Source organism: Anastrepha obliqua, chromosome 3 (assembly GCF_027943255.1).
Source record: "Anastrepha obliqua isolate idAnaObli1 chromosome 3, idAnaObli1_1.0, whole genome shotgun sequence".
NCBI classification, from domain to species: domain Eukaryota; kingdom Metazoa; phylum Arthropoda; class Insecta; order Diptera; family Tephritidae; genus Anastrepha; species Anastrepha obliqua.
The window spans coordinates 121,118,259-121,144,468 of NC_072894.1; the positions used below are offsets into that span (position 1 = coordinate 121,118,259).

A 26,210-nucleotide genomic window follows, 5' to 3' on the forward strand; every position below is an offset into this window, starting at 1 on the left:
TTCAATGCTCTTACCGCACATACGCAAGGATGCATGAAGACTTCAATAAATTATTTCTCCTATTATTAAGTTAGCCCTAGACCAAAAGAAGCTCTTGTACCGCAAAGCAAGAATACTGTGAAGAAGAAGACTTTCTGTATGCATTTTGCGCAATATGAAGTTGACATTCTTGCACTACTTACTGCATTCTCAGGGCATGTGCCAAAAAGCACTCATACATCTGCAACTTCCCACTCCAAGTATGTGCATGTGACGCAGTGTATCCAATATGAAAACCCATTTCGAGCATAAGTGATAAAACAAAGCGCGGTTAAACATTGACATTTCTATTTTTATTAACAGTTACAATACAGCTACATTTAGTTAAGTTATTTGTCTTATATTTTTTATCTAGAACACATGTATCATTTTTTGCTTAGTACTAAATTTGGAAGTACAACGTCACAGCATATAAAAATTAAATAAATTTACTTAATATCATTTAAATTACGGTTAATCTAACAGTAAATTCATAGACACTGTTTTCACATTTGATCTACACCTATAATAAAAATTGATATAGAAATGAGATTCATTTTAAAAACAAAATTCAATTTAGATTTCTAATAAAGGAAAATGTTAAGATAAAATCTTTCATCCTATCTTACGAAAATCAGCAATTAGCCGTTCAGCTGAGTGTAAACTTTGTACTCGAAGAAAAATTTATTCTTTGTTGCCAGCTTAAATCCCAAAATTAGTGCTTCCATTATCATTTTCTAGTGTGAACTATTATTCATTTTAAGTTCAACTTTTTCTGTGGCTCTTGGATTATAAGGGCACCACTGAAACTTACGAGAGAATTTTCGAGGTTGCTATCACCAAATGTATCTTTTATAGAAGTCTGGACAGTTTTTTCGATTTTGGAAATGTTTCGAGATTTTCAGAGTTTTCAAAACTTGTTCAAGTTCAAGGGAGCACCCCTACTAGCCCCGAACAAAAATCATCGAACGGTTGTTGTTATCCTATACGCTAAATGAAAAATCATTGCAAGTAAAATATCTAAGTATCACTCGACATGTGGCTGAAAATTCAAGCTAACCCAAGATGAAGTTGTGATAATTTTCTTATTGTTGTAGCAGCATAAAATCTGTCCCCTAAACTTTTTGAGAAATTATGCTGTAATGGTAGCCTTTGACCGGGTGTAAGTTTAGGAACGAGCTTTATAATCTATTCATGCGTTAGGTTGCTGTTGTTGTTGTTGTAGCAGCAATACTAAGCCCTGTCAGTGTAGTGTTTATCACCGGGCGTCTAATTCATCTAAAGGTAGGTCCAAGAAACTTGCTGTGTCGACAGGTTGGGTCCAGAGTGAGAGGGGTGTTAGACGAGTGCGTTTAGTGGGACATGTGAAAAGGTGGTTAGACCATGCGTTGGGCATTACCACCCTCTCAAGTCACTATTACGATTAGTGGTTGGAAATTGGCAAGGACGAATCATTTCAACATGTTTTCCAACTATTTCGCTTTCCCAAAAAAAAACTTGGTGTGGATAATTGATATGATGTGCGGAATATTTTTATATTTCTTTCTTTCTATTCCCTCCCTGTTTCTTATATCTAGCAGTTCCTCAAAGGACTATTGCTCCACTTTCTTTATATTGACTAGGTCCACATATAGAGGTCCACAAAGCTATGCGTCTACTCTTTATTGGAAAAAGTGCATAAATTATAGTTTTCCTAAAGCAAAAAAAGGTATCCTTATTAGCAAGTGACTTTACGGCAAGTGGAAATTTGGAAGTGAAGACACATTAAAATTGGCAGGTTCGTAGGAACTCACGGTAAAGTGGGTTGCGCTCTGAGAGTTATTTTAAAGTTACTCTAAAATCTCTACTAAATATATATATATAATTGGCGCGTGCACCCTTTTTGGGTATTTGGCCGAGCTCCTCCTCCTATTTGTGGTGTGCGTCCTGATGTTGTTCCACAACTGGAGGGACCTACAGTTTCAAGCCGACTCCGAACGGCAGATATTTTTATGAGGAGCTTTTTCATGGCAGAAATACACTCGTAGGTTTGCCATTGCCTGCCGTGGGGCGCTATTAGAAATAACTTTTTCTTAATTTTGGTGTTTAACCGAGATTCAAACCTACGTTCTCTCTGTGAATTCCAAATGGTAATCACACACCAACTCATTCGGCTACTGCGGCCTACTCTACTAAGTACTCATAAAACTGCAGCTTAAAGCAAACAGTAAAGAAAAGCAGGCAGTTACTCGTTTCCTTATTCTTCAATTGGGTAAAACACAAATTATTTATTGGGAGTTTATCTCTACTTTGACCTGATGTAGGTATGGAATAGCCTTTTTGACGAGTTTTTAGGAGTCGACGAAAACCTAACGTAATCCTAGAGATCTGCTTGATGTTGAGAAACTGGGGGAACCAACTAACCAGTTTGTTTTTGTTGTTGTAACAAAAAACATTCCCCATACATGTACGGAGAGTGCTGCTGTAGTGACAGTCCTTCGCCGGATATATAGTAAATCCGGGTTGTTCCAGTAATGTAGAACCGACTGTCGGGAAGGAACGAACTAACCAGTTTGTCTTAGGTACTTGCAGGTAATTTGCTGGTTGCACAGAGAAATTGCAGTTAATAAGCCAGCAAATCATTTCCTAAGAAAGGCAGTCGTCTCATAATCTGCTTAAATAAAGTAAATGCAATTTTACAAGGTGGTTCACCCAGCGTTTGAAATTTAATTTAATTCGGCAGCAAATAACATATGCAGGAATATTTTTCAACGTAATGAAAAAAAGTAAAATAAAAAAATTAAATGGATGTTTAAAGCAGGTATTTTTTGCGTAGAAATAAATGATACATTGGTCTGAGTTCATGGATTTTAAAATAAACTGAATTTTTAAAAAGTCCTTGAACTGTGGTTTATGTTTTATTACATTTTTATACAATTTTCAAATTAAAAACGAAATGGCCCTGATTTCTGCAGCAGAACCTACCATAACATTTCAACCGCTGCTAATGTCAAATCAATGTTACATTTTGAAGTGAAAACTTCTTTAGAATCGTTGGGAGTGATTTGAGACTCGATGAAACGAAAAAGCGACACCACTCTTGGCTACGAAGCGTTATATGTTGACATACGTATATGTGTGTGGCTGCGTACTGCTGAGCCACGCTAGTATAGTGAGTATTGTAGTATGTATACTACACTACCTAATAGTTGCTTAGACTAAGCGCCCTACGAATGTTTGTGTGTATGTTAGTACGTCTGTGTAATATACGCGTTACGACGCTCAAAATAGCAACCGCGTGTGCTGTATTGCGTCCGTATTTTTATATTAGTAAATATTTTTTTCATTTCTAAATATTTACCTCAATGATGTTGAAAAACAATGCAGAAAAGTGTCGTGAATATCGACAGAAAAAATAAAGTATACACCAGAAGTATCGCGGATACTTAGAAAAGATTACGATAAAGTTCCAATGATTTTAAGTGGCGATTTTAACGTAAATTTTGCATTGGATACAGCGGTTCCTTTAATTGACTTTCTCAATAGAACATTCAATTTAAAAATGTGTAACAATCGCACTGAATCGACAACACGATCAAAAACAACAATTGACGCGGTATTTCAAAGATATGTTGACAACATCGAAACCAAAGCATTTGTATCATATTTTAGCTATCATAAGCCACTCCTATCATTTGTTGAATTTGAAAAAAAATATTGAAGAAAATAAAATATGAACTTTATAGCAATATTATAATGAACCTCCTAATGCTGCTTTCGTCTCATTCTCTCTCAGTTTGTTTTACGGAAGGTTTCACTTCTATCGCGTCTAAACCGTATTGGTATTTTTTTTTTCTGTACACCTCTGTTAAACCAGAGAATGTTAATGCTATTAAACCTTTATTCAAATGTTAACTCTCCAGAGCTGTATTCCCGTTCAGTTGTTACAGATTTGTTTTTGTTTATTTTTTTCGTTCCATCTTATCGTTTATGCGTTCTCTAATCGTATTTATCGGCTGCAACTTACAGCTTAAACGGAAACTTTAGATGTTTAAGAGTAAACAGCATTTAAATTTTGCACATCCGTATGTTCGCCTATTCTTCTTCTTCTTCTTAATTGGCGCTAATGTTCGCCTATTGCCTATATTATTTCTCTGTAGCACTATTTTCTCGGTAGATGGGTGTTGTGATCGATATCTCATAAAATATCGATCAAAGCATTAAAAGTTTATACTCGTGGTGAAGATGATGTTTCACACTAAAGAAATTCGTTTGCTCTTTTCTGTTTGTCCCATTCAATTGTGAGTTACAGCGTACTAACAATGGCAGTCAACAAAGAGAGAGTTCGGTACATATGGGCCGCTGAAATTGTGAATAGTGTTTTTTTTTTTTTTGTTTTGTTATGGCGCCGATACTGTAACAGTTAATTACGTGCAAGTTTGATTTTGTCTATTCCGTTCAGGCATTTTTGATGTTAAAGAAAATGTCGACAGAATTACGGAAATAATAAAAATTTACCGACATGTTAGTAGTTGTAGCATCGCTCAGGAGCTAAAAATCGACCATAAAACAATTTTAAACCATTTTCGCAAAAATAATGGATTTGTATTTCCCCAAACTAATATGCTTTATGATGAGCTTTTCCAAGATGGAAATACACTCGGAGGTTTGTCATTACTTGCCGAGGGGTTACCGAATAGTAGTCACGCACCAACTCATTCGGACACGGTGGCCGCTAGAAAAATAGTGAGTTTAATTAAATGGACTCTAAATACCTACAGTGATTTACAGCTAATTTCGTGTGACCCTTTATTCGAAAGAAAATGCGCGATATTTCACTCGCACCTAAACTCTTCCATACTTGTTATTAAGTTTTTTATAATATTTTTTTAATATTAATATATTTTACACTTAACGAACGACTAGAACTTGGCAATCACCAACGAGTAACACTAATTTATTTTTTTTAAACTTATTTCTTTAAATATTACTTAAAATGCTTAACAATTAATTACGAGTAATTTAAATTCATTTGTAGTTATTGAAAATTTAAGTTTTCCAAATGCATGAGTTGTTGTAATTATAAGTATATGCCGCACAGCTTTAAGCTTACTTTCACTTCACAGTAGATACAATAAGTACATACACTGATACTACTAAAATACGTTCCTGCATCGCTATCCGAACCTGAAATTGCTTACAGCTGAGAAATACTAAAATGAAAATAATTAACTACTTCTTGTTAACTTTTCCTTGAATACACTAATTTTTTAAATAGTCTACTAAATTCCTGTATTTGATTCTTTCCTTTCCTCGGCACAATTGCCTTTGCTCTTGCCTTACTCTTCTTTCGCACTCTGTCAGGTCTCCACATGATTGAGCAGCAGTGGCGTATTAGCTGTTGGATAGGAGGAGGGTCTGCGTTGACGTTGCCAGCTGGTAAGTTCATCGTTGCTACCACCAGAGAGTGTTGACTCCTCGTAACGTGAATGCGTCGAACCGCCGGAAGAACGCCGCACACCCGTATACGAATCGGTGATGACCTCCAAGAGCGCCTCATCGCTGTGTAAAAAGTGCATTTTAATTTTTATATGCAGTTCAAAGGCAATAGTCACCCACACCCACCTGTGGTAGCGATGATGCTCGAGCAGACTGCCAGTAGCAAAGCGTAATTTCTTAGGTGATTCTAGGCTGGAAGAACGCGTAAGCGAGTTGCGCGGCATGCCCTTATTTTTCAACGACGAACGTATTCCATAATCCACCAATGCTGATGTTGTCTGCTGCTGACCTTTCTGCTTAATGGTACCCTGTATAAATTTGTTAAGCGCTCGCGAACCACGTCGCTGCGAGCGTTCATAGTTGCGTTTATTGCGCGCCTCTTCGTCTTCCCCCAACAGCCAATAGGTGCGCTGATCGCCTTTGCCTTTCATAGTGATGACGCCACGTTCCTGATAATGATAGCCACCCAACTTTTCCAGCAACTCGCGGCACTGTTGACTACAGTGTATCTTCAGTGGCACACCGCTCGATTCCATGCGGGATGCAGTGTTCACAGTATCACCGAATAGACAGTAGCGTGGCATTTTCAAACCCACCACACCGGCGCATACGGGGCCTGTGTGTATGCCTATGCGCAGTAGCAGTTTGTTGGTGGGACGATGACGTATTTTGAATTCGGACACGGCACTGAGCAGGTGGAGGGACATCGAAGCGATTTCGGCGGCGTGCAAATCGCCATTGCGGATCGGTAGACCAGAGACCTGAAATGAGAGGAAGGGAAACAATTTTTTTTCTGAAAGTATAATATTACATTTTGCAATTTTTTATCAATAATAAATACCGAAATGGATTCAAGATATTCTCATGGGGACACAATTGCCGTTCGACTCGGGCACGGGCAAAACTTTAAATATATTTTTCACAAAACTATGTTTTTTGAACTGGTGATCACTATAACTAAAAAAACCGCTTTGTAGATTTCAATACAGTTTATTCTGCTTTGTAAAAACATAAAAAACTCGAGCCTTAGGATTATTTTTTCAAAAATTTCGATTTTTTTTTTTAACAATTAATTGTCGGATTTTTCTCGAAAATCTGAAAAATATTTCCGGAGGCCGCCATATTGTTAATTTTGAAAAAAAAAGTTTCGATCAGGCACAAGATTATCTATTAATAAAACTAATTTCTCTTGCCCGATTGACTTTAGATGAATCTCCAAGAACTTGTGATGATCACCGCAAGGGACTTCTGGAGACACGGGCTCCACACAAGCAGCACTAACTTGAAATTTTGCTAAAGTTAAGTCGAAACATGATGCATTAATCCTATGTTTTTATTTTTGTAAAATAAAGCAATTGACTAGCAAAACAAATTATTGAAAATCATAATTTTTTCGGGTCTCTGACTACCTCTAACCCCTTTAGTCATTTTGTCCCAGCGGAGCTTTGTATTAGTGCGCTTACTTTAATCTAACTGATGGAAGTCTACTGTCCATTCGAAGACCTATTCATCGCTTTTCTCAACCATTTGAATGAACAGAAGGAAGCAAGATTGCTTGTAATCTGTAACATCGGAAGATCTAAACAGGGCAAATAAGCGAAATTAATTGGTTTGGAGGTAAACGAAGACCAACCACAGTATAACATCTTATCCAACAAGCAGTCTCCATGTCACTATTGACGTTCGTTTACTAGGCAAATAGCAGACTTCTAAAGAGACTCTGTCTCTCTCGCTGTGAAGAAGCACTTCTTTAGCCTAAGTGGGCCATTGAGGAGTAAAGCATCTCTCGACCAAAAAATATTACTTTATAAGGGTCATGGTAAGGCACAGATACCTGAACAATGACAACGTATAATGACGCCCCATGAGAGAAAAATTATGGATCTTTTCGCTTTTACGCCGACGAGTATCGCAGACAATGCAAAAATTAGCTGTGGAAGATTTATATGATGCAGCAAATAACGATCCAGTGATTTCCCTAGCTAAGTCCTTTCCCTGATCATTAGCCAGGAAACGATCTGCTGGTGTCTGCATAGAGAGTAGAATACCAAGTGTGGAAATCTTTGGCTTTATTTGATGTTTCTATGATAATTGACACCTGCTCTAAATCTGGTGGAAAAAACATGACCGCCGATTCTGTGCTTAGACTTCATATTAAGGCGCGATGGAAGACCCACGCTTCTATACTACAAACTAGGAGAAGTCATAATCAAGAAATCTACTACTCTTTCCCTAAACCCACCTAAACCCACAGACTCTTCAAGACAAACATCACGTCAAAAAGAGAGTGCCAAACTCAAAAACCATGGAGAAGAGGAGAAATAAATTTTTACACAGATCGATCCAATAAAATTGGCTATGGCTGTCTTCCGGACTACTGTAGCGTATACCAGGCAGAAATCTTAGCCATAAAGGAGGTAACTGTGTTCCTTAAGACACACGCCGTAACAAAAACTACAATAAATATTTTCTCGAACAACCGGGCGGCCATCAAATCAATGGAAGTAGGCTGCTCAAAAGCTGCTCAGGAATGTCTGACAGCTCTAAATGATACAACCACCATCTTCAAGGTCAATTTTATATGGGTTCCGGGACATAGAGATATTGAAAGAAATTGAAAGGACGCTGAGCTAGCCAGAAAGGGTACTAATCTTCCACTGCTTGAAAACAGAGGCAATATTGAAATTCCTATGGCAACTTGCAAATAAAAAATAAAAAAATATTCTTCAGTAGACCAATAAGTAATGGAGAAACGAAAATACGCGTGTTATAATCAGGCTAAGTTGGGCGCAAATAGATAAGCAAAGGTCAGGAGAATTGCTCAACCTCTGAAGAGAGAACATGTCGAAGGTCGTGACTTGTGTCACCGGTTATTGGCTGTTAGGTAGGCACACTTCTAAGCTAGGAGTATTTTCTCAAGAATACTGCAGAACTTGTAAAGATTAGGAAGAGGAAGAAACATTAGAACACTTCCCCTGCATTCGTCCAGCCTTAGCTCGGAGGAAATCAAGGTTGTTTGGAACACACTATCTTACGGAACTATCCTGTGTTGGAATAAAACCTATGCTACGCTTCATAAGTGCGTCTGAATGGTTCCAATGATGAATAAATACTGAGGTTCCCGTGTTACACAGTCTACACATGGTCTAAGTGAGTTAACTATTCTAAACCGACTGCCTAAAACCTAATTGGCGCCGATTAGCAAGAGGAAGAAACGACTGGCATGCCAAATCGCTAGGCGATTACCGGGCCAATAAAGAACAAAAAAGAAATTAGAAGGGGAAATATTACAATAAAATATCTTCTCCCTGAAAATATCTTCCGCTCGTAGGTGGTATAAAGTCTCCTCAATTGTAGGGAAAAAAGGTTAACGTCACAAATTGGAAGGTCTCTCTAAGCCCATCAAGGTTGCTTACGCCCCATCATACCACTTCAGGTTATAACACCTTACCTGTGCTTATTTGTCAACAACACTACACACTGTAGGGGAATATACACCTACTCACCACCATGTATGCATCCCCAATCGTTTCGACCTTGTACACATCATAGTGTCCGATTATGGAATCAAAGCAGGTATACAAATCGTTCAAGAAGTCTACCACCTGCAATGGCGTGCTCTCCGCCGACATCGCTGTAAAGCCCACAATATCACTGAAATATATCGACACTTGCTCATAACTCTCCGGATCCACTTTATTCCCCTTCTTTAATTGCTCCGCAACGGGGCGTGGCAACATTTCCAACAACAACGCATCAGTCTTCTTCTTTTCCTCTTGCAATTGATCGGTGCGTTCATCGACCAGCGCCTCCAAATTATTCGCATATTTCTCCATCATAGCCATCATATTGTCAAATATATTCGGTTTCATGCCCTTGCGGAGGGGACGTAATTTAGCGCGTATCGTCTTGAAGTCGGGTCGTTCTTCTGGACGTTCGGACCAACATTCACGCAAAATTTCACGAACACAATCGAAAGAGGTTTCCAATGGTTGCAACGACGGACGATATGGGTAAAGATGATCTTGGGGTTGGAGTACTTTTTGCAGGCATTGCATGGGCGTGAGTCCGGTTTCGCCGAAAGGACCATGGCGTATATGAATTTCATACAGCACAATGCCGAAGGAATATGAATCACCTTTTTGTGTACCGGGCACGAGGGTCGCAGGTCCTTGTCGCAGCAACTCGGGTGCACGATAAAGTAACTCTGTAAAGTAAAAATATTTAAAGTATGCAAGAAATTAATTGTGCTTTAAGAATTTTCAGCTAAAATGAGAAATATATATATTGTGTAACATACTTGTGCACTTAGCCGTCATGTTTGCGACTTCCGTTGAGTTGTCCTCCATTCCCTTTTTGAAGGCGAAGAGCCCGAAATCGGTCAGCTTAACAACCCAGCGTGAATCGATGAGGCAGTTGGAGGTGCACAACGAACCATGAAAACGAATGGGCGATTCATGTAAGTAGATGACACCCTGTCGTGCGAGCCGAGACGAAAAAATGAATGGAAATGGAATAAGAAATGCGTAAATGTGTTTGCTGCAGCAGAAGGAGAGAAGGGCTAAGGTTAAAATGCGGTATTGAACTTACACGTATGATGTCAGCGACCATTGATGCGATAAACATGTTGTCCAGCTTGACGTCCTCATTTTCCAATATATCCTTTAAGAAAAGAAAAAATTAAAGGTTTGAAAATTAAAGATTAAAGCCATGAGGAGGAGGAGAAATGGCAAATTGTCTTTAAGCAAAATGTGGGACATTTTTAGGTAAAACTAGGAAGTAACAAGTTAAGTAAATTAACGCGTTTTTCTTTATAATTTTAAGTGCACTGCTTATACATTGCAGTAGTGACATGATTAGCTCAAGTTCTATGCAAAAACTATAGCTGTTTTCCGATATATCCTATTAATGTAGCCTGTGCTGGTGGGTGAAGTATTTAGGATAACCAAGAGGACCTGCCGAGGTAACCAGATCAGTGCTTTTAACGAATAAGCCACTTGTTCGATACTCTCTTCTACCTTTACTCTTGTGACTATAAGATCTTCATTAAAAACCTTCGCCTAAGCAAAGTATTTTTATTTGTATTGATTAGGTCAGACGAGTTCGAGAGATTATTATTATTGCTTGCGATAGAGTACTGCGACTTTAAAATTGGTTGCGCGCCCTTCAAGATATATATAACTATAAATATTTTTTATACAGGGTGGGCCATATAGCGTTTGCTTTTTGAACCACCTAGTTTTTTGAGAATGGTAACACAAATGACATGTCAAATGTGTTCATAATTTACTTAAAGGTTTGACATTTACGAAATGGGACGCTATACGCTTGAACAAAATTGGGAAATATTGAAAATCTATTTCCAAAGTGGTGAGTCTTCTTCTTCTTTTCTGATTTTCACATCGGTGGCTACGTCAATAAGCAAAATTGTCGAATTTGCGGCTCAGAAAATCCACACGTTACTGTAGAGAAGCAAATGCATCCACAACGAGTCACTGTTTGGTGCGGGTTTTGGTCTGGCGGCATCATCGGGCCATTTTTTTCGAAAATGAGCGAGGAGCCGGGGTTACAGTAAATGGCGAGCGTTACCGTGATATGCTCAACGAGTTTTTGTTTCCAAAAATTGTTTCCAAATCGAACTTCAGCCGAAATTCCGATATCAATTGGCCGCCTCGGAGCTGTGATTTAAGCCCGTTGGACTATTTATTGTGGGGAGCCGTTAAGGACAAATGCCATGCGAACCATCCAGAGACGATTGATGCTTTAAAACACGAAATCGAAGTTGCCATTCATGAAATTGGAGCCCAAACAATCGAAAACATGCTTAAAAATTGGGTTGATCGAATGGCCTACTGTAAAGCCAGTCGTGGCAGTCATTTGAACGATATTATTTTTCATTCATAAATGGCAATGTTCAATCTTCAAAATGAAAAAAAAAGTTTGAAAAAATATAGATTAGTTTTTTTTTATAGCCGATTGAAAAAGCAAATTTTACATGGCCCACCCTATATAAAAATAAATACATATCTAATTTTACTAAGTTGTTCAATAAGTTTCGTGGTTCGATAAGAGAGGGCGTTGCTACTGGCTTAAATAATTTTTTGTTATGTTGGTACACCCTTTATATAAACGCACGAGTATGTGAAGTTTCATTTCGATCTGTCAATTCATTTTTCATATCATTTGTTTACAAGACGTTTTGTAGCAACGTGTCACAGTATTTTCTACAATTGAAAAACTCAAGTAACCTGAAATGATTGAAATTTTTATTTTGGAAGGTTTAAAAGCAAAGGAAATTTATGAACGAATGTTGAAGGCATACGAATATAAACACTTTCGTTTCTAATAGCGGTCGCCCCTCGGCAGGCAATGGCAAACTTCCGATTGTATTTCTGCCATGAAAAAGCTCCTCATAAAAAAATATCTGCCATTCGGAGTCGGCTTGAAACTGTAGGTCCCTCGATTTGTGGAACAACGTCAAAACGCACGCCACAAATAGGAGGAGGAGCTCGGCCAAACACCCAAAACAGGGTATACGCGCCAAATATATTTATATACATATATAAATAGGTGGTTAGTACCGCGCGTGGCACCATCATATGCATATATTGCATATATATGTATGTCGGATATATTGAGTATGTCGGAGTCGATTCTGAATAAGTAGAAGTTTAACCTGCTACAGTATCCAGGACGTAATTGTGCCGCGGATCTCACGAGGCAGCTGAAGTAGTTATGTTTGATCCTGGATTTCGTCAGTATAGTCGAAGAGGTGTAACTTGCCTCTGGAAAGTGTTTCCGGTGTCACTCTACAAAAATTGATTTATAATCCAAATCTAGTGACTGTCTCTGTTCCTTTTTTAAGAGGCTCTAACCCGACCGATTATCTTTATTCTGTTAGTTTTGGTACTGTTGAAAGCATATATGCTTTAGTTGTTAATGACCAACTTTTGAGAATGGCCCTTAATTTTTCTTCCTTTGCCGCTGAAAATAAGTGACTAGGAAGTTCCTCGGTTTCTTGCCAGTTAATTATGCTAAACAAAAAAAGTTTTATTTGCCTTTTATTCTAAATGAAACGGTATCCTGCATTAAATGACCGTACACATTCTATTTTATTATACCATACAACCTTAAATCAAATCTTAACCACAAAAAAATTATTACAAATTTCAAACCACTTTCAATGCCTTGAATCATTTGCTCTAGTTTTACGAATTTATTCAAGCATCCTTCGAGGAAAAAATAAAATAATAGAAAATATTTGAAATCCATAATAAATTATGAGGACTGAAAGTAAATCGCAAGCTCGCTTTAAAGGCATTTATTATCTTTTCCCTTCTTATTCAATTCACTTCACTCCTTAATCCTCTCTTGAGACTTCAGTTCCCCATGCAACACAATACAACACTGCGCTCTTTTTCCAGTGCTGACTGCTGACTGCTGATTGCTATCAAGTAAGTAAGTTGGAGTTGGAGGGACTTAACTCGTCACTTACCTTCAAACTGCCTCTTGTGCAATACTCAGTGATGATACAAATGTTCGGTGGATCTGTGCAGGCACCAATGAAAGCGCATATATTGTCGTGGCGTGTATCGCGGAGCTACAAAACGGATGGCGGAAAGCGCAGTTTGCAGTTGGAGGATTTGCACAAAGGAGGTGTGGAGTTGGCGCCGAGTGCATTTGACAGCGCAACGTAAGTCCCACAGCAATATTGAAATGGCGAGTTGGCATGTCGCATAGACCGGACGGAGATGGAATGACGGAAAATGAAAATGAGAAAAACAGTTGAAAAATTCTGTACATTACTTAAATCTGTCTGTTACAGTAAAAATGTGAAAAGTCAGAACATAAAATTTAATTTGGGACGTATTAGCAGAATATGGGATATCTGAGCTAATTTATTGTTCAAAAGTTAAATTAAAGCTAAAATGAAATATATAGATGACTAAAGAGCAAATAAAAGAAAATTGTTGAAAATGTATTAAAATTAGGGTTTCAACCAAATATTATATTAGTACAAAAGTTGACTTCTGAGCTACTTTAATTCTTAAAAATAAAATTAAATTATAAATTAAAAAAATACATAATAAGAATTAATACAAAAATACTAAATAAAAGCATATATTGAAAATGTATTGAAATTAGACTTTAGACCAAATTTAGGAAATATTAGTAGAATATGTGATTTTTGATTTAGTTTATTATTCAAAAATAAAATTAAATTTATTTATTTATTTATTTACAAACGTGGTATAATAATATAATTATTTTAACACGATAATAGGAGCACTGGCTGCCAGGAGAAGAATATGAAGAATATATTAAAGAGTAAAAATCAAATAAAAAGTATATATATACATTAGTTTTCACAGAGCAATGAGCGATTTTTAAATCGACCCGCCCTAATGTACATATTGAAAAAGTATAATATTAAGTTAAATTTTGGACCACAATTTTTGTAACATATGTATAAATATGTATGTATGTTTGAAAATATATTACTCTGCCGATTATTTCTGTTTTTTTCTATTTTTTTAATTACATATTTTTTGTTACTTAAGATTAAAAACTCAATCTATTTCATTTCATATTATTTTATCTTATTTTACCTTATTTAATTTTTATATTTGTTTTATTTTTTTAATTTTATTTTATTTATTTGTTCATTTTACTTAGAGTTATTTTTTTATTTTATATTTAATTCATTTCGTTTTTTTGTTTTATTTTATATCTTTCTTTATTTTTTTCATTTAATTTTATTTCAATATTATTGGATTTCACTTTTTCTATTATTTGAATATATTTTCTTTTATTCCGTTTCATATTATTATTTTCTATTTTTTCTGTTAAATTAATTTTTTAACCTTTTCTTCTATTTCTTCATAAACTTAAATTATGCAAAAGAATAAAAAAAAATGGCAGCATAGATTGAATATATATTTAAATTACATTTTGAACCCAAATTACAATATGAATAAATATGTATGTAAGTATATTACTTGGTTTATTATCATTTTTGTTTTTTTCTAAACGGATATTTTTTTATTATTTTTAACTTATTTGGTTTCATTTCATATTATTTATCGTATTTTACTTTACTTAATTTTTATATTTATTTCATTTAATTCAACTATTTTAAGGCACTATACGCCCACCAAATGGCGCTAATTATTATTATTATTAATTTATTTTTTGATTTTTATTTTATTTAATTTTCGTTTTTTTTTATTACACAGGCCTGCGAAATCTCGCTTTTTTACAGTTTCTAAAACCGCTATGGGTGCTTCCTGAAGATTTTTTTATGCTAAAAACGAATATGACCTTGAAAATGCTCCAGCACGTCAGGATTTTTGGCAATTTGAGGTTAAATAGTCAAAAAATGCAGATTTTGTCCATTTTTTTAATTTTTTTTGAGCAAGGTAAAGTTTTTTTTTTAATTTCCCACAACGGCATCCCAAAGTACTACTCTTTAGCTTTAAGGTCCTTTTTTTAAAATATTTTTACGATTAATATAAAAAAAGTTATTCTATTTTGAATTGGAGACTTTTAGATATGCAAATTCAACCTTTCTAACTCTCTAACACCCCTGTAAAGGGCGAATTCAAAATAGTATAACTTTTTTTATATTAATCCCAAAAATATTTTTAAAAATGGATTTTAAAGCTGAAGAGTAGTAATTTGCGATGCCGTTGTGGAAAATTAAAAAAAAAGCTTTACCTTGCTGAAAAAAAAAATTAAAAAAATGGCCAAAATCTGCATTTTTTGACTATTTAACCGCAAATTGCCAAAAATCCTGACGTGCTGAAACATTTTCAATGTCATATTCGTTTTCAGCACAAAAAAACCTTCAAGAAACACCCATAGCCGTTTTAGAAACTGTACCTCGCAGGACTGTGTTATTATTATTTTTTTCATTTTACTTTACTTTATGTTATTTTTTATTTAACTTTTTTTAATTATTTATTTTATTTAATTTTAGTTTATTTTTTTATTTCATTTTTTACTTTTTATCTCGTTTTATTTCAATGTTATTTGATTTCGCTTTATTTAATTTTCATATTTATTTTATTTTATTTCATTTAATTTAGTCCTTATTTTTTTGCTGTTTTTTCGACTCATTTTTAGGTTACTTCATTTAGTACGAATTCTCCTTTTTTTCTTTTTTTGTTGTTTATATAAATTTGTTTAATCTATTTTTTGCTTTTCTGTTTCTTTTTATTTTTACTTCTTATTATTTTATTTCATTGTTTTTAATTAAATTTTTTGGTTTTCATTTTGTTGTATTTTTGTTTTTATATTTTTATTTCATTTTTTGTAAGTATTTTTTTATCATTTTGTTTTATTTATTTTTTGTTTTTTTTTCAGAATTCGGCATTCAAAGCTAATTGCTAGTATTCACGCGGCCGCGTCCGAGGACCAAGGGTTGCGCCCTGTCGCACTTTTCTATTTCATCTATTTTATTTAAAATTTCATTTCGCTTCATTTCAATATAGTTCGATTTTACTTCATATAGTTTCCATATTTTTATTTCGTATTTATTTTATTTTATTTCATTTAATAATTTTTTATTAAATTTGATTTTATATTTTATTTGTTGTTTATTAAATTTGATTTTATATTTTACTTGTTTATTTAATTTTTTCGTTTTTTTTTATAATCTATTTTATTTCATTTGTTTTTGACTCCATTTTACTTTGCTTAATTTCATATTACTTTATTTTGTCTTACTTTATTTCGTTTATTTATTTTATTATAGGTGATTAAATTTTTTTATTTTAATCTTGTTTTATTTTTGTTTTTATTTTTTCTGTTACTTAATTTTATTTTTTAAATTATTATTATTTATTTAATTTTATCTTTCATGTAAAAGCCTTATTTCTTAATTTATGTTTTTATTTATTTTATTTTATCTGATTGAATAATTTTTTTTTCATTTCATTCCATTTCAATATTATTTGATTTTACTTTTTGTAGTTTTTACATTTATTTTATTTCATTTAATATTTTTTTCATTTCTTTTCTTGTTTATATAATTTTTTTGATCATTTTTTTTTTTTTAGACTTTTAACTCATTCTCTTTCTTTTCGTTTCCTTTTTATATTATTTCCTTTCAATTGCATTTTCTTTCTTTCCGGTTCCTTTTCTTTTATTAAATAATAAAATTTGCACTTACCAACTTCAATTCCTTCTTCATTTCGCGCGTTATATCAACCGATTTTTTTCGTACTTTTTTAATGGCGTACAGCTGACCTTTGTAGAGTCCAATGGGTGTGAAAATTGTCGTATAACGAAAATCAGCATCGGGATTTGAACTCAGGCTCACCTGACTGGTGCGTATGAGAGGATGTGTGGCCTACAAAAATTCCGAAATATAAAAGTTAATTCAATTTATTGTCTCAAAATGTTCGATAACGTAGGAAATAATTTTATTATTCTTATTCTTTAACAATTTAGGTTTGCTTTAGAACCTTTCAGAGATCAACCGGTGGAGAACTACCAGATAAAATGAGTTTTTTTTTTAATTAAATGCAACAAAAATAATAGTAGTAATAATAAAATAATGTCTCTCTTAGCGATTTATCGATTTTAATTTAGATTTCATTCACAATATATTTTTCACAAGATTTATTTTTTTTTTTCGTAATAAGCGAGCTTTCGCACAATTTCATAACTAAGTCCCGTCTTTGATAGCTTTCTTCAATTGAATCGTTTTTTTTTTTTTTTTTATTTAAAACTTTATTTTGTATTCTGTCTATACTTACAATTCTTAGAAGACATTTTACAAATATTTGGTTACATTTAAGAGTGGCTTTGATTTTAGTATTAAAGGAATATTTCCAGTGAAATATCCTTTCTATTAATATAAATAAATTCAATATTTTATAGATGGCTCTTGGACGAGCTGAATTGGTGTTTTTCTTTTCAACCTTAAAAAAACACATGATGGTGACATGAGGGTAGAGGCCAGTTCATTTGGGTGCGATTGAAGTCGATTTCGGTATTTACTGATTACATTTTGTATTTCCTCTTTTATCGTTATTGAATCGTGCCCGTTGTATAATAATATCATGTAATATAGAACTTTTTAACTTAAAGCCAATTTGGTTTGCTAATAAAAAAAAAACGAAATATCGAAAAACCAAGCATGTTGACTTATCAACTCAATAACATATGCATGTGACCGTATATATATATATATAAAATATATATACATACATTCATACATAAAAATAATATAAATTGTATGTGTCGCTACACCTTCTTATACCCGTACGCACACATATCCATTGTAATCACAAAATTGTCAAGTGCAGTCTTACGTGTACACAGCTTGCAAGTGTTACGACAACAGCAGCGGCAACAACAACGACAACAGCGCACACATTTGTCAGCAATGGCAGGACGTCATTATGCTAAATGTTGCCATGTTACTTCAGTTCCCTATTCACCAGGCCATCAACACAGGAAGCTGTTACGCTGCATAAGTATGTGTGAATGTGTATGTATTATATTGTTTTTATTGTTGCTTTCACTATGTCTGATAACGCTTAAGTTGACGATTTGTTGTGTTACGTGCATCCTCCAAGCAATCATTGCTACATTTGCTTGTGTTGCTTCTACTTTCTTTAACTGTACTTCAATGTACGCCTGCATAACTTGCATAACATAGCACAATAATATTTGCGTAGATACTTGCATTTATGTAGTATAGGGTGATCAATCATGAGGTGCTTTTTTCAATAGTTAAAAAAAACAAAAATGTAAATTATGTTCAAAACCTTTATTTATCATTTGAAAGGACATTCTTTGACATTTACTTTTTGAATATGAGTTCATTCAAATGTTGGCCGCAACTACGCTTAAGGTGGTCCATTCTGAAGGTCCAATTTTCAATCACTCGTTCGACCATTTCGACTGGTATGTCGTGAATAACACGCGTAATGTTGGCTTCCAGAGCTTCAATCGTAGCTGGTTTATCAGCATAGGCCTTGGACTTCACGAATCCCCAAAGAAAAAAGTCCAAAGGTGTGATATCACAAGATCTTGGTGGCCAACTCACAGGTCCTAAACGTGAAATCAGCTGCTCTCCGAAATGACTTCTCAATAAAGTCATTGTTTCACGAGCTGTATGGCAAGTGGCTTGTCACAGAACGCTGATTTTCATAATACAGTTGAACAATTTGTAGACGTTGTTGCGGTGTGAGTCTTTCCATGATGAAATGCCAAACGCTGTTCAACAAATCCACGATGACAGTTTGCCACAACTCGCGCGCGATCTGTAAAAAAAACGCAAATGAAAAAAACTCCTCTTAATTGATCACCCTATACAAGTATTCACCATCACTAAACGCTTAAAAATCTATTATATTCTATGGTGTTCAGCAATAGTGAAGACCCTACAGGTTGGAGAACCCAATTTTTTATGTAGCACTGGTGAAAATTTGAGTGGAAGTGGCACAATCGGCAAATGGTGAAATACCAAAATGTTTGGTGACAAATATATGTCGGTCAATTTTGATTATTTCTGTATTTTTATCGACATTTTCGAACATCAAAAATGCCTGAACGGAATTGACGAAACCAAAATTGCGCGTAATTATATTAACTGTTACAGTATCGGCACCATAAACACCTTTCACAATTTCAGAGGCGTTCAACCTGGCTTGCATTTTCGTCTTTATCAAAGAAAAACTGTAAAATGTACCGAGTTGTCTCTTTGTTGACTTTCATTGATAACCCCTTGTAACTCACAACTGAATGGAACAAACAAAAAAGAGAAAAATATTTATTTTAGTATGAAATGCCACCTTAACAACAAGCATAAACTTTAAATGGTTTGATCGATACTTCTCGAGATATAGATTACTACATCCATCTACGGAGAAAATAATGTATTTCGTTTTCCCCAAACTAATCTATATATATAAAAATGAAATGATGTTCGTTTGTCCGCAATTTTTTGGGCCGATACGAGGCCAATTTTATTCGTTCTTTTTTCATATTATAGGGATCCACTAGGGGAAGGTTTTTAGCAAAAAAAAATTTCTTTTAAATATTTTCTTCATATAAAAAAAAGAAAAAATCAAAATATTGTACAAAACTTGCTCGATTCTTAGATTAAAGTAAGTTTCGAATCGGCATTCATTTTATGTGTACAACTTTTTTTGAATTTTTCGTTATTGTATACAGAAATTTCAAATGATTCGAATGAAAATTTTTTTTTTTTTTTATTTCTTCCATAAAATATTACACCTGTCGTTAGACAATAAGTAATTTGATTTACAAAAAGATGGAATGAGAGTGATATTGAAGGGCCAATGCCCCCAAGCTCATTTAGAAGAAATATATACATATTATTTAAAAACAAGTGGTTAACAAACAATGACATATACGATTAGTTGACAATTGATTACAAGGATTTTGCAAGATCTGTTGGTGTTTGACGGTTAAGCCGACTTTGGGTAGATTTTTCTTTATTTGGTAGTCTTCTCATCATAGGATTTGTATGCGTTAATAGTCTATTTATGTGTCTTCTGCTAGCGCTTTGTATTGTTTCATCAATAGTATCGATGTCAAGGTCGCGATGAATATCTGCGTTAGGTATGTACCAAGGTGCATTAGTTAAGGTCCTAAGTATTTATGAAAATAATGTTTCAATTCAATTGAGCAATGCTTTCTTTGACCAATTCTATATGGAAATGAATGCGTTTGCAAACGATGTTTTCGGCTATGAACAAATGTTGGAATCGAATGAAAAAGGAAAGAAACGCGAAATGATAAAAAAATTCTTGGAAAATTTAAAATGAATGGTGCTTCATTGGAAAAATTCAAAGGTAATAAGAACATACACAAGATAAAGTTAGAATTCGAATTTTTAGATTTATTTTGTTTATTTCTCATTTTTTCAGAAGTACACCACACAACAACTCATTCCAACTCTGATTTTGAAATCCTGTTGGAATTGGTGATCGATAATTTTGTCACTATAATGGTCAATGGAAATTTGCGTGTATCAGACCCTGCATATTATTCACCATATCAACTTTTTATGGAACATATGGACCAAATGAACACAAACAAATAATTTAGTTTTGTTTTGATTTTGTGCAACATTTTGGTTTTCAGTTAATACAATAAAAACAATACTGTTTTTTCGTGAACCCAAAATTCTAAATTTATTACGTTGTTTGTTTAGAATTTTTTTAGAAAAACAGTAAATTTTTTGGTTTTGAGGAAATTTGTTTATTGTTGCTATTTGTGAAAGCGTAGATATTTGTAAGTATTTGACTATAATCCTAAAAGTTAATGGAATACCACTATGACACATAGAAAACATTTTTTCAAAGGGGTGTTTTTCGAAAATTATTAAAAAAATTGTTTTCAAAAATTTTGAAGAAATAAAGTAAAATAAAAAAATTTCGAAAGCATGAAATTTTTTCAAAACCAAATTTTCTTCAAAAAGATAAAAGAAATTTCTTCGAAGAGGTGTTTTTCTAAAATTACAAAAAAAAAAAAATTTCACAAATTTTAAACAAATAAAATAAAATGAAACTTTTTCAAGGGTATGAAATTTTTTCAGAACAAAATTTTCTGAAAACCAAACAAAATTAAAAAAAAAATGGTGTTTTCAAAGCATTTCATATTCCACTATTAATAGAGAATACATTTTTTCGAGGGGGTGTTCTTCAAAGCGGAAAAAAATCTTTTTTAACAAATCAATTTAAACTTTTACAAAAGTATGAAATTTTTTCAAGAACAAAATTTTCTCAAAAACGTTAAATTAAAAAAAATAGTTTTTTCAAAATATTTAATTTTCAGCAATTAACTGAGAAGAAATTTGTTAGAGCGAAGTGTTTTTCAAAACTTCAAAAAACACTTTTTAACCAAAAAAATAAACCTTTTTCCAAAAACAACAGGAATGATAACATTGCCTAACAATTTCTGCACTTTTGCACAGTCTAAAGAGGCATTAATACAGAGTGTATTTCCAAACATAGTTCAACATTACAAAAACCATGATTGACTCAGCGAAAGAGCAATTTTAGCTGGGAAAAATAAGGACGTCAATGATATAAATTCAGCTATTTTAGATCAAATACCTGGTGACATAGTTGCGTATAAGTCAATGGACACTATTACTGATCAAGATGAGGTCGTAAATTATCCACCTGAATTCTTAAACTCACTCGATTTGCCAGGCTTACCACCTCATAATTTACGATTAAAAATTGGAGCACCGATTATTATGCTGCGCAATAGTAATGTGCCCCGAATTTGCAACGGTACCAGACTCGCTGTGAAGAAGCTAGTGGGTAACGTTATCGAAGCAACAATTTTGAAAGGGAAGTACAAAGGAGAAGACATTTTGATACCCTGAATTCCACTGATTCCGGCGGATTTACCATTCGATTTCAAACGTTTGCAGTTCCCTATTCGCCTTGCCTTCGCTATGAGAATTAATAAGGCGCAAGGACAGTCTCTACAAATGTGCGGTATTAATTTAGAATACCCAATTTTTTCTCATGGACAATTGTATGTAGCTTGCTCACGAGTTGGCAAACCATCGTCATTATTCACGCGAAAGATGGAGAAACCAAAAACGTTTTCTACCAAAAAGTGTTACAATAAAGTTCGAATGAAATTGTATCAAAGAATTTGCTTTGTTTCGTATTAATTTCATTCTCTTTCAGCAAATCATTGAATTTATCGTCTAGCGAAGCGGGCGAGGGTACGCTAGTAATTATATAAAAATAATATAAAATATAAAAAATATAATAAAAATCATTAATTTAAATTTACTTGAATAAATTGATAATCCGCCAAATCGCAAATAGATAGAGTTTCAGTTCGCAAAATAGCGCTTTTGAAAAATCTTAATGGAAGCTTAAGATTGACAACAGGTGTACCAGCGAGATAAGATGATTGGCTGTCAATAAAAACACCAGCCCTAACCAAATTAGATGTGAACTTTCTCCCAATATTAATCTCGATTCGACTCATGGTTGCATTGGAAGAAGTATTGGAGAGATTTTCGCGAGCTAGAACAAAACGCGTCACTCCCGAAACTTTTTATGACCTGGGGTGTTTTAGCTACCGAGCCAATACCCCGGAAATTACGTAAAAGTTTTGGATAATTTTTTATTGAATTTTGCCGAAGAATTTCTCGGTGAATCTTGGACGTATCAACAGGGCAATACTCCAATGGCCCGAGCTAAATCCAAAGAAAACCTCTCTTGCATTCTTCGGACACAAGTTCATAAAGCCGGCCGCAAGTTTATTAGCCTATTACACATTAAAAAAGCTATTCAAGAGGAATGAACAAAAACCTTCCTTAGGCAAAAAAAACTCTCCTTTAGTCAGTCATAAATTCGATGCCACGACGACTACATAGTACCAGTTAAAATAAATAACGGAGGATGTACAAGCTAGATTTATTATATTTTTAAATTGTTTTCTTAAGATTTATTATTTTCTAAGGTTTAATATTAAATTTGTCGCTTTTATCTGCATACAGTCCGTGTCAGAAAAAAAGAACCGATTGTTTTCTTGTAACTTCAAGATATATTTCGTTCTGCTTTTCGCTGCGTAATAGTCCCACTCAAGGGCGACGACGCCAATGCTACTCAGGTTAGTGTCGTTCGAAACTTTCCCGTAAAAAATGAGTGAGAAGTACGTGAAGCGTTTCTAGGCGTTATTTTTATGCACGCATTCGAAAGAGCCGAAATTATCTTCCGCCGCGGCTGAAAACGTAATTGAAAATCAAAAAAGTTTGTTGTGATGTGGAATCAGGTGTACAAAAATGTTGATGACTTTTCCGAGCGCAGCTTGAGGCGGGTGATGACAAAACAGCTGGATAAAGTCATTGTCTAATTTTTTAAGCGATACCCTTCTTTGCGACTACGCCAAATACACTCAATTCTTGCTAAAAAAAGAATAGATGTGAGTGTCAACACCATCGAACGACGACTGAAGAAGGCGAACATATCCTACCATCCCACATCATCAAAACCCCTGCTCTCAGAAAAACACGTCTTTCAGGAAAGCGAGTTCACGATTTAAAGCAACTCGAGCGTCAAGTTCGCAAAATCTGGTCTTCTGCTGACGAGCTACGCAGAAAGCTGGTTTAAAGCATGTCGAGAAGATGTCAGGCTATACTCGATAACGATGTAGACTATACGGCTTATTGAGTAATTGCGACCCGTAGTTTTGTACATACACAAAAATTGCAAATATATATCTTTTATCTTTTTATCTATCGGCAGGCAATGGCAAACCTCCGAGTGTATTTCTGCCATGAAAAAGCTCCTCATAAAAATATCTGCCGTTCGGAGTCGGCTTGAAACTGTAGGCCCCTCCATTTGTGGGACAACATCAAGGCGCACACCACAAATAGGAGGAGGAGCTCGGCCAAGTGTACGCGCCAATTATTTATTTTTTATATATCTTTTATACTTCATGAATAATCGCGGTTTCTTTTTTCTGGCATAGACTGTATTTCATTGTACGCAGTTGAATATTATTAAATTTTTGCAATAAAAGACTGAAATAAATCTTTTAACAGATTTTATTCTCACGTTTGCTTTCTTCTTCTCACGTAATTGGTTTATCCAAACAATCTTATCTAATAGTGACACATTTTAAATTTGTTGTGGGGGACAGGCGTCATTTAGCAGTGCTTTAAAGTACTGGTTTAATATTTCCGGAGGTATATCTGAACCTATACTTGCATTTGCAACTTGTATATTTTTGGCAAAATCCCACCACTGACCCAGCGCATTTATTTATTCCGTTAATTTCTTCTTCTACTTGGTCATAATACGCTTTTCTATTGACTTTACTTCCTTATTTTATTACGAATTCATTATTTAATTTTTTTTTTTTTTTTAGAAAAAATCCTTCAATTCTCAACTCGGCGTTCAATGATTAATCTCTCGGAACATTGTAAGTAGAAAATTCGAGCTTCGATACAGCTGAACTCTGCATTTTTGAAAGTTCCAAGTGGTGTGAAAATGTAGGATGTTTTAAATAATGTTGGAAAAAGTGGGAAAAAGTACAATAAATAAAATTATTATTAAAGGTGGCGCAAAAATAAACTGCATAATTTTTTTAATAAAGCTTTTACTTAATAAATAAATAAAAATGATTTTGAGTGATGGGCAACTTTATTTTAGCCTTTATGCGCTCATTTGTTTATCTGTTTGTAGACTGCAGCCACTAGAGAGCTACAAGTGTCGAACGGCTGTTCCATCCTACAACTCTCGGCTAAAGCTAATTAATTTAGACTCTCTAGAAAAGAGGAGGACAGTTCTTTTACTTTCGTTTATTTTCAGTGTTGTTGATCGCATACTTGAGCGGATGAGCTTTAATGTTCCACAAAAAAGTGTTGGCAATTTTTACCCTATTTATAGGGAAAACTTTAAGACTAAATTTGCGAGTAAAGAACCACTTCGAAACTATAATTCAATATCCAATTCCAGCCTGCTTGATTTCGTTTTATTTAGACCTAATTTTGTAAAAAAGTTGGATTTAGTTGCTTAATGTTAAATTGACTGCTAATATTTAATTTGCCAAATTTGACTTGTTTTTCCTTACATTTTTGTCTAGTCTGTAAGATAATTTGTACTGCAGATTATTAAAATAAATAAAAATAAATAAATACACTTGACAAAAATTTAAATTATTATTATTTGTGAAAATTATTCATCTTCCATCGCTACCTTGTACAATGTGAAATTTTCGACGTCCACATTCTGTGTGTAAAATTGCACCTATTATAGTATATGAAAAGAGTTGCCTACTTTAATATGCGCACATTTACACAATTTACTAAGAGTTTAAGTAGTTAATAATTAATAACTTCCGCTGGTACAATTAATCGGCTTACACAAGCTTTTCTATCAACCGCATTGTATTTCACCCACTCGAATAGCATTTGAAAAAGTTTCCCCACACATATATATGTATATGTAAGTATGTACTATATGTATGTTTGCACTCACCCTTGTTTGCTTTTGACTAGACGTTTCCTTTTCGCTTTCATGCATTTGCACTTCTCGAAAATCAATTTTCCACAACAAACTATCCAGCTCCTGTTCGTAGCGCCAATTACGATACAAAACCAACGAGATAATCCCGAGCAGCAGCAACGCCCCACCAGCGATACCCGCGGATATCTCGCCCGTATAACCTGCAAAATATATAACATATGTATATATGAATGTGTGAATGTACAAAATTAAGTTAATAATGCCAATTGAAATGAGGACACGCCATTGCATGGTGACCGTTAGTTGGCCCTCTACTCACTAATGCACTTCTCGCCCGCAAAACCGCATTTCGGCTCCGCTGCTGGACGCCCATGCCCGCTCACCCAATGGATTTTGCCATATAAATTGAGATCCTATTTGTGGGTTGAATAAATTTTTAATATCAAATGGCTATTAAAGCGCAGTCATTTATTTATATTCATTGCAATGAGAAAAAAGTGTCTTCGTATATTTGTAGTGTTGGAAGATGGTTCGAGTGGGTAAATAGCAATTAGCAAAATTCGAACGTGTGTATGTAGGTATAAGTACTTGGGTGTGTAGTAGGGAGGGGGCGAGCACTCACCTGTACAAAACTCTTTCGCATATTTCGTTTGTTTTAGTTTTTTAGTTTTGTTATTTAAAGCATTAGTTTAATGAGAAATTATTGAAATCAATTATTAGAAAAAT

General features: G+C 34.2%; 1 protein-coding gene across 1 annotated transcript in view; it reads right to left on the reverse strand.

The window, feature by feature from the left end:
* Positions 1 to 415: 415 nt before the first annotated feature.
* The window catches only part of LOC129241099 (guanylate cyclase 32E), a 69,724-nt gene continuing 43,929 nt past the window's right edge, over positions 416 to 26,210 (reverse strand). Inside the window, exons 9-17 of the mRNA XM_054877260.1 lie at positions 25,804 to 25,897; positions 25,497 to 25,684; positions 16,670 to 16,849; positions 12,992 to 13,096; positions 10,087 to 10,158; positions 9,797 to 9,971; positions 9,003 to 9,703; positions 5,623 to 6,257; positions 416 to 5,559 (exon numbers count right to left, since the gene is read on the reverse strand). Coding sequence (XP_054733235.1) covers positions 5,358 to 5,559; positions 5,623 to 6,257; positions 9,003 to 9,703; positions 9,797 to 9,971; positions 10,087 to 10,158; positions 12,992 to 13,096; positions 16,670 to 16,849; positions 25,497 to 25,684; positions 25,804 to 25,897 — 2,352 coding nt within the window. The 3' untranslated portion in view covers positions 416 to 5,357. The remainder of the gene's footprint in view (positions 5,560 to 5,622; positions 6,258 to 9,002; positions 9,704 to 9,796; positions 9,972 to 10,086; positions 10,159 to 12,991; positions 13,097 to 16,669; positions 16,850 to 25,496; positions 25,685 to 25,803; positions 25,898 to 26,210) is intronic.